The following is an 8,509-nucleotide window of genomic DNA, read 5'->3' as shown; positions in this document are numbered from 1 at the left end:
CTGACAAATCACGGCGAGATTCGCCCACTGCGAGTGACGTAAATATAACGGTAAACAAACATAATACATCGTATGAAATAATATAATATTGAGAATAAAATCATTTAAAATATAAAAATAATATGTGTAAAATAATATATACAGTTACAGAAAATATAACAACCATATACCGTATAAAATAATGCAATAATGTAATCTAACATAATTAAGATAAACAATATATTTTCAGGTCAAATTGGACTTGAAAGGTTTTAAGTCAGTACACAGAATGATAGGCTAAATCATACATTATTTAATATAATAATATTATTTAAAATTCAACCCCATGTTCACTTCATTTTGTGATGAAAGAAAATGATCTACTATGACCTTTAATGTTTTCACTGTTAGTTCATAATTTTATTTCTTATATTAAGACAGCAATAATAAAGTGAAAAATGTAGAAATTACCCAAATAAAAGTAATAATAGTCATTTCACGACTGTTGTTATGGTCAGTAAACATTAGCGGGATATCTTTCATAACTTTCATAATTCAGCAAAAAGACGATGCGCTCAGAGAAGACATGACAAAATCCAACTGCAATGTTGAACACATTTTTATTCATTATAAACCGTTTCATTTATATAAAACCAGACACAAAAGACTGAAATGAAATCATTTTGAATTAAAAAAAAGAAAAAAAAAGAAAAAGCATACCTCCGAGTGCAAATAAACCTGTATTTCCCACACACACACACAAACAAACAAACAAACACAAACATGACTGATGGGAATATACAAGAAGATGAATGCAAGGGACACATGAATGTTAAGGAATAAAATGAAATTTAACTGAGCAGGAAGCACATGAGAAATGAGGTTTTAAGGGGCTTCAGTACAGAATCACCACCATCTGAATCATCACACACCCCCAAACCACATGAGAACTGAATATAACCGTTCAAATACACCTAAAACTGAGCGTCCCGTACAACGTTTATGCTGGTGTCTGTGTGTTAGTGTGTGTGTCAGGAGTTGTATTTTTTGCACATATGTGTGCGTATTCAAGCTCGTAGGCAGCTGACAGGGTTCCCTTTTCTTTGGCGTGTCCCAAAATATGAGCAAGGGCGAATCTCCATAAAAAGCACTCTGGAGGTATGGTGCAAGAAATGTGAACGTTAAAACAAATAAAAAACAATGGCAAAAAAACAAACCAATAACTTAAATAAAAGTGCTTTAAAAACAATTAATTTGGAGCCCTTTCATTAAAACAAAAGTCCAAGAGTGCACTGGGATATCCAATGCAATAAGACCAAAAATTTCATAATAATTATAATAATAGTCACAAATTAGGATGGAGGATGACAGGCTCAGAAACATCTCCGCACGTCATAGTCCAGAATTCACCACCATACCCCCCCCAAACCTAAAACTCTCAAGGTCCCGCCCACATCGACGTGCCCACACAGTCCGTGTTGCACTCCGTCTCTATGACGTCGCCCTCTCCGCTCCCAGCGTCTACGCCATCCGGTCGTTCTCGTCTGCGTCTCTCCGTCTCCCACTCCACGAATGAGTCGAACAGACTGGGCCACGCCTCATCCTCGCTGTAGTTGCTGAGATCCTGGCCGATGCTCTGCGTGAAGTTCAGAAACATGTTCCAGGTGTCACGAGAGATGCCGCGCACGCTGCACGGGTTCTCCGACAGGAAGTCCAGCCAACGCTCCAGCACCGGGGGCATGTCCAGCGTGAAGACGAGCCGCCACAGAGCGATGGCGATGGAGCGCTGCAGAGAGCGCTGGCCCTGCTCGGCATCCAGACCGAACTGGAAAGTGAAACGGTAAAGATCTTTGAAGCTCTCCTCTCCACGGGACTCCTCTAGCAGCACGGAGAAACGTGAGCAGATCCCCTGTATACTGTCGGCGTGAATCGCCCGACAGCCATCCACAAACTCCCTCCTAGAGCGAGACGAAGAAAAAAAAACATGAATACACAACAGCTGTGTTGTAAGTGACACAAATACAAACGGTTCTTTCTCACCTTGTAAACTTGCACATAGTAGCAGCCTGGAACTTCCACGCCAGCACCAGAACTTTAAACTCGGCCGGGTCGACGCACAGATCGATGCAGAACCGTTCCATCCCCTCCTCCAAGATGGCATCTTCGTGCTCGTCCTTATAATGCAGGAACATCTCTTCGATCCGAGCGAGGGACACGCCATCCCCGTCCTGCACCGTCGACTCCCGCCGTACGTCTCCCGCTGATCTGGGCGGAGCCACGGCGCTCTCCACGGTGACCTCTGACACTTTGGTGCCGTTGAATATGACATCGGCCGAGGATTTGCCACACACTTCCTCCTTGTGCAAGCCGCCCGTGCCTCCGCCTTTCTTTTTCCCAGCATCCTTTTCACCACTTTTGCTGCCTAGAGAGGATGTGGGGTTCTTACATTTAGTCACACACTGACCCATGTCTTTCACGCACTCTCTATCTTGTATTCGTGTTTCCTCTCCTGAAGGTCTTCCTTCAGGTCCAGACGGCTCCTGCTAGACGCCGCTGTGCTGGATGATGGACAGCAGTCAACATGCCCTGAAGATTCAAAATCACAACGTCAGCCAGTTAAAATCCAAACCAACACTGAGAATGAAAATGTATCAATTACTCCATTCTTTCTTCTGTAGAGCACAAAAGAAGACATTTTGAAGAACGTTTGACTTCCATTGTATGGACACAAAACCACTGAGACATTTCTCAAAATATCTTCTTTTGTGTTCCACTGAAGAAAGAGTCACATACAGATTTACAAGCACATGAGGGGGAGTAAATGATGACAATTTTTATTGTAAAGTGAACTATACCTTTACATGCCAAACCCTAAATATTATAAAAAAAAATAATGGTGTTTGCCTTATCTGAAAAAATTAAACACTCCAGCATGAAATCCATATCTTTAAATCCCTCTGTTTCCGTAAATGTAAAAAACCCAGCGACAACCCTGTCATGTTTCCAAAGAACCATGATGAGGATATGAAACAATATTGCACACATTGTTCCTCATTTCAACTGTTAAAACATCCAGAAGCGCAAAAACCTCACTGTGGTCTTTCTCATAACTTCTGTACTTCTTTGACTGTTAATTAAAGAGATGTCTCTCATGTCTTCGTGTCATTGGAGGAAAAAGACAAAAATATTAAGGCATCATCAAAGAATCCAGAGTTGATCTAACAAAGAAAACCAGTTGAACAACATCTGCTAAATAACAGACATTATCTTACTGGTGTGGTGACATCTATTCACTGTGTTTGTTAAGGTAGTCATCCATGTGAGAAAGAATATAAAGAGCTGTAATTCAGACACGCTTACTCTCTGAGTCACAGGGCGGAGCTACAGCTCCTCCTGCATTCTGATTGGTCACATAATCCAGGTATTGCTAAATACTCTGACTTTACATCAGAAATGACCACAAAACCGTGTTACCAAAACCGAGCCACGCAGGCCAGGTCACATGTATTAGAGTGTTTGGAATATGATTTTTAATGAGAACATGTGCATGCGTGGTGAGGCTGCTGGTGTATTCTGGGCGGTTGTGAGGACGTTTGATACGATTCTGCTGGTTGCTTACTGGTCAGATTCTAAACCATCAGAGCAATAGTGACGTTTGCCTAAACAACCGATTACAACCCACATAACAAAACACACAAAGTTACAGAATCAGCAGCAGAGCTGGTGTGTTATTATCAGAGCTCTGGTCCTGGATGCTGATTGGTCAATAAACCTTTCCAGAAAAAAATATGCAATGTAATAACAGCTATGAAGTGAAACACCTGTTTTTTCTACTCGGAAACAAATATTTTAAATAAATAATATAACACATACTTCCTCCTTCAAATCTCTGGAATTATTTTTTTAAATTACCGGGCACATAAATGTGTGTGAATAATACGGACATTCTTGACTGTGTTTAAAGATGAAATGTAAAGTTTCATACGTAAGGCACAACAGCTTCTGGTGGAGAGGTGATGCTTCATTTTCATTTCCTTTTCATTTAGATGCTTTGCATCTTTTAATATCATCTTTAATTATGTAAAAAACCTTAAAATATACAGCAGTGAAAAAAATAAGAGACCATTCCAAATTTTCTTTTAATCATCATTTCTAGATGCATTGTGCTCCTTCCAGTCCAGTGTCTGTTGAATATCAACAAAATCAAAGCACAGGAGTGACAAAGTGGAAGACTGACAGCATGACAAGACACATGAAAACTGTGAGAAAAATCCAGGTTAAAAAGTTATGTTTGAACTTTTCCTAAATACATGTAGAAATAAGACTGTTGTATTGCTTAAAAATGAATCTGAACTTTCTTTATCTGATTCTTTGCAGTGTTTGAGGTCTGAAAAAATACAGAGCATCTTTTCTGTTATTTTCACCTGTTTCTCCCATTTTCATTTTTCTGCAAATAAATGCAAATATTTGGGTGAAATATACTAGTTTACAGAATAAAACAAAAATGATCATTTTACTTAAACACATACCTATAAATAGTACATTCCTAAAAACTGAAAATAATATTGAAATGGTCTCTTGATTTTTCCGTGGCGGTGAAAGCATTATTGCCTTTAAAAATATGACGAAAAATATCTCATTTGAATCCAAATGTATACATTTATCCAATTCAGTGCCATCTGAAAACACAGTTCCTGACATGTAAACTGATGTTAACAGTTGGTCTATATGAGTGCTGTGATACACACACAGGACCTGATCAACAGTTGTGTCGCCACCACAGCTGTACACTGTAATATAGTGTATTTAAGCACAGTATTGACCAATCAGCATCCAGGAGATACATTATGTATGTTGTTGAGCTCAGATCAGAACTTCTAGTGTTCATCGGCATTAGAACCGACTCGGAGCGAGAACACACACAGTACAGGACACTCACCCAAGTCCCTGAGCCCTGAACAGACGTGTCATCTGAGAAAACTCCATGGAGACGGCCGTAACATCCGCTAGCCTTGTGTGTGTGTGTGTGTGTGTGTGAGAGAGAGAGAGAGAGAGAGAGATAGAGAGAGAGAGAAAGGGCACAAGAAGAGCAAAAGTGAGAGAGTGATTAGAATACACACAACACACCGTACAACGACCTCTCACTGTTCCAAACCACACAACTGCGAGACATTTTCACACACCTGATCACACGAGCGGAAATTAACCCACAACACACACAACACAATACCGATGCTGAGCTAACCTAAATAAAACAGAGTAAATTGGAGCTGGGTTACATTCGAGGTGTTGGATTGCTATTGTGACCAGTGCCATGATTAAATGACATACAACCCGACAAGGGTCACCGTCATACCAACACACACCCAAAGGGTCCGGCATTTTGGGGACTAAGGTTAAAGGTGATCTCGGTTTGCTTTTGAATGTACATTTTTTCACATCTGGAATCTACATCCATATTCCAAAACGGAATACGATATTCAACAGGGAGAACGTGAGAAGGGATCTGACGTTATCCATCAGGATTGGAAGGGACTGTGAAAAGATGTTACAGAAAATAAGTGGAAAAATAAGAAAGCTTTGTGACGTCTTTTTTATTATGTATCTTTATTTAAAAAACATACTGTGTTGGTAGCATAACGTGGTATATTATATTATGTATTAAATGATTTGTACATGTGCTAAATGATGATTATATCTTGGTATTAAATGATTAGCACATTGCCACATCATATAACCTACATAGAGCCTACATAGAATAAATGGATAGTCATGTCTGTTTTTACAAGAAAACTACAGTACTACAATGGTACGTGTCATAATAATATTATAAATGTGTTATTGTTAGTAAAGTTATACTCAGGTTTTAAAAAACCATGCTGGTTTTATTAACCTTTTATTTAATCTTAATAACCCTGTCTATTTTGTGCATAACTAAACAGCAGTTTCTGATCATCTATGTTGGTCAGACATGCTGTCCTGTTAGGCAGCTCAGCATGTTCGTACACACAATCCTCTATCTGTATAAATGAAAAACTTTTCCCGGCCATCTAGTACAGCAAATACACTAAACACAAACAACAACAATATCTGAAAGCACACTAACAGTCACGGTATGTTGATGTGAGACCTTGTCTGAGCCAAAGAAGACTGAATCTGACATTTAAAGTCTTTTAAAGAGCTGATCTCATGTTAGCATCTTAGCTGGTTAGCTTCAGATGTGAGTGCTGTTCATTTTCACACACTAACTTCATTTAAACACTAACGTTACTATCTGTATATGGTATCCAAAAATACGACAGAGACACGTAAACATGGTGTTTTTGTTGGTTTACCTGTGAAAAGATGATGAAACGGGTCAGAATCAGCGCATCCCTGCTGTCATGCTAAAGCTAATGCTAATCCCACCCTCCAGCCGAACCGGATCGGTTCCGTTTCTCCCGTAACAAGCAGAGGAAAGTTGCTTCTCTTTGTGTACTTCTGATGCTCTTCGGGTCTTCAGATGATCATGGTGGCAATTCCCCCCCTCGTCGCATCCTACAGACCCGAACCGAACGCGCGCTGATTCGGAGCGGCTCCGGTGAGAATCATCGCTCGAGTCGGCTCTCACACACCGCTGTTTGTGTGCTGTGTGTGTTGTGCGCTGATCCGATGGGCTTGATACGGGTGTACGGAACCGGAGAAACGCGGATCGCCCGCTGATTGATCGCAGTTTCTTTTTGTTTGGGTTCGATTGTGTATGCGTAAAAGCAGCGCAGATGTAGCTGGCATAAACATTTCTGATATATAAGGCTGCGCAACGCGTACGCACCATTGACTATGTCGAACCAGGAAGGAACCAGGAAGACGTCATCATTCGCGAACACTTTGACGCTAGAAAGCGGAAGTGTTGTTCACACATGAGCTGAAACAAATATGATTGTTGAGCCTGTGCTGCAGGACAGATTCATATAGGTAATATTTTTAATTCATCTAGAGGTGGAGCTAATAAATAGATAAATGTCGAATAAGTAAAATATTGAATTATGCGGTCTGTTAACGTTGACATAAATTCTGTTTGTTTACCTAACAGTTATATAAAGGTCATGTAAAACCTCACACAAAGACACAGTGAATGAACCCGATTTATATGTATTGTATTATATACTGGAAAATAATTCATGTTTAGTATAATTAACAAGTGAGGGGAATAAATAAAACAAGAAATTAAGAGATTCTATCATCATTTGCTGTCATTGCAAACTTGTATGTGTTTCTTTCCTGTGCAGAAAAAAAGATCTTTAGAAGAATGTAGATAATAAAACAACACTGAACCTCATTGACTTCCATTGTATGAACACAAAACCACTGAGACATTTCTCAAAATATCTTCTTTTGCGTTCAACTGAAGAAAGACTCACATACAGGTTTTGATTCACATGACAGAATTTTTATTCTTGTCTGAATAATCCCGCATTAATACTGTATGTAGTATTGTAAAGTGGGGTGGGTGTGTGTGGGGGGGGTTAACGGTGTGTATTTCTGACAAACTTGCGGATATAAAGTATGATTGGTCATGTTCACAGGTCTGGGATGTCTCGCTCAGATGTGCTGTCTCTCTACAGGAGGGTATTGCGCATCGCCCGCAGCTGGCAGGCACAGTCTGCTTTACCACAGGACACTGATACAGAGAGGAAATATATAGCCCAGGAGGCTCGAACTCTTTTCAGACAAAACCAACAGGTATGGACTGATCTGATATCAGCTGATGACCTGTATGAGCTGTTATAGATGTTTGTGTTCTCTCTGTTGCAGATCACAGATCCAGAATCAGTCAAGAGATGCATTGAGGAATGTGAAGCACGGATAGAGATTGGTGTGTATTATTTACACGGCTCACAGTTTGAAAGCAAAGGGAGCATCTAAATGTCGTTTTGTTTTGCGTTGCAGGACTTCATTATAGAAACCCTTATCCCAGACCGGTGAGTGTTTTTAAATGAGTCTGTGTCATAGCCTCATCACAATAACACTGCTGCAGATGTGTGATTTTAACATGTGGATGTAACTGATGACAATCCTGACAGTTTCCAAGATTCACTCAGAATTGTGTTTTATTCTTCCTCAGTCATATCTTCCTCCGATGGGTCTGGCTACACAGAAGGGCAGAAAGCTTCGAGCTCAGGAGAGACTGAGGAAACAAGCCAAACCTGTGTATCTACAGTCTCATGATGAGACCTGACATACTGTACATACACTACATAAACACACATGCACAATACAGATATACAACTGTTTCCCAGCAGGGAACAACACAAAGTCTGTCTGTTACTTGTCACAGATCATTCTTAGAATGTGCAGAATGTTGATGTGAATTATTAATGTATGGTTAATGATAAAAGTGTTCTATTTTCTTGACTATTTTGTTTCTAACCTGCTTACTAAGTAAAGATCATTGCTATTATTATTATTTATTATTTACGCACATCAGAAATAACCAGCTGTTCTCTAACTAAAATGACGCTGAACTGAATAAAGATAAATGTCATTCGTC

General features: G+C 39.8%; 2 protein-coding genes across 3 annotated transcripts; one reads left to right on the top strand and one right to left on the bottom strand.

Annotated features, from left to right (window-relative positions):
• Positions 1-594: 594 nt before the first annotated feature.
• dcun1d3 (defective in cullin neddylation 1 domain containing 3) lies at positions 595-6,735 on the bottom strand. Of its 2 annotated transcripts, XM_057322142.1 has the most exons (4): positions 6,315-6,735; positions 4,919-4,990; positions 2,020-2,565; positions 595-1,937 (listed from the first exon to the last, which is right to left on the bottom strand). In XM_057322142.1, exons 3-4 carry the CDS (start codon positions 2,445-2,447, stop codon positions 1,418-1,420), a joined length of 948 nt encoding a protein of 315 aa, XP_057178125.1. In that variant the 5' UTR covers positions 2,448-2,565; positions 4,919-4,990; positions 6,315-6,735; the 3' UTR covers positions 595-1,417. The 2 variants fall into 2 exon arrangements, with proteins under 2 accessions (XP_057178125.1, XP_057178126.1); XM_057322143.1 differs by lacking the exon at positions 4,919-4,990.
• Positions 6,736-6,807: 72 nt separating this feature from the next.
• lyrm1 (LYR motif containing 1) lies at positions 6,808-8,493 on the top strand. The gene is made up of 5 exons (XM_057322152.1): positions 6,808-6,933; positions 7,545-7,701; positions 7,774-7,834; positions 7,909-7,940; positions 8,084-8,493. Exons 2-5 carry the CDS (start codon positions 7,552-7,554, stop codon positions 8,195-8,197), a joined length of 357 nt encoding a protein of 118 aa, XP_057178135.1. The 5' UTR covers positions 6,808-6,933; positions 7,545-7,551; the 3' UTR covers positions 8,198-8,493.
• Positions 8,494-8,509: the final 16 nt, after the last annotated feature.

This window comes from Triplophysa rosa, linkage group LG23 (assembly GCF_024868665.1).
Source record: "Triplophysa rosa linkage group LG23, Trosa_1v2, whole genome shotgun sequence".
Classification (NCBI taxonomy): domain Eukaryota; kingdom Metazoa; phylum Chordata; class Actinopteri; order Cypriniformes; family Nemacheilidae; genus Triplophysa; species Triplophysa rosa.
The sequence above is the reverse complement of the archived record's forward strand: the minus strand, read 5'-3'. Positions and strand labels throughout refer to the sequence as shown.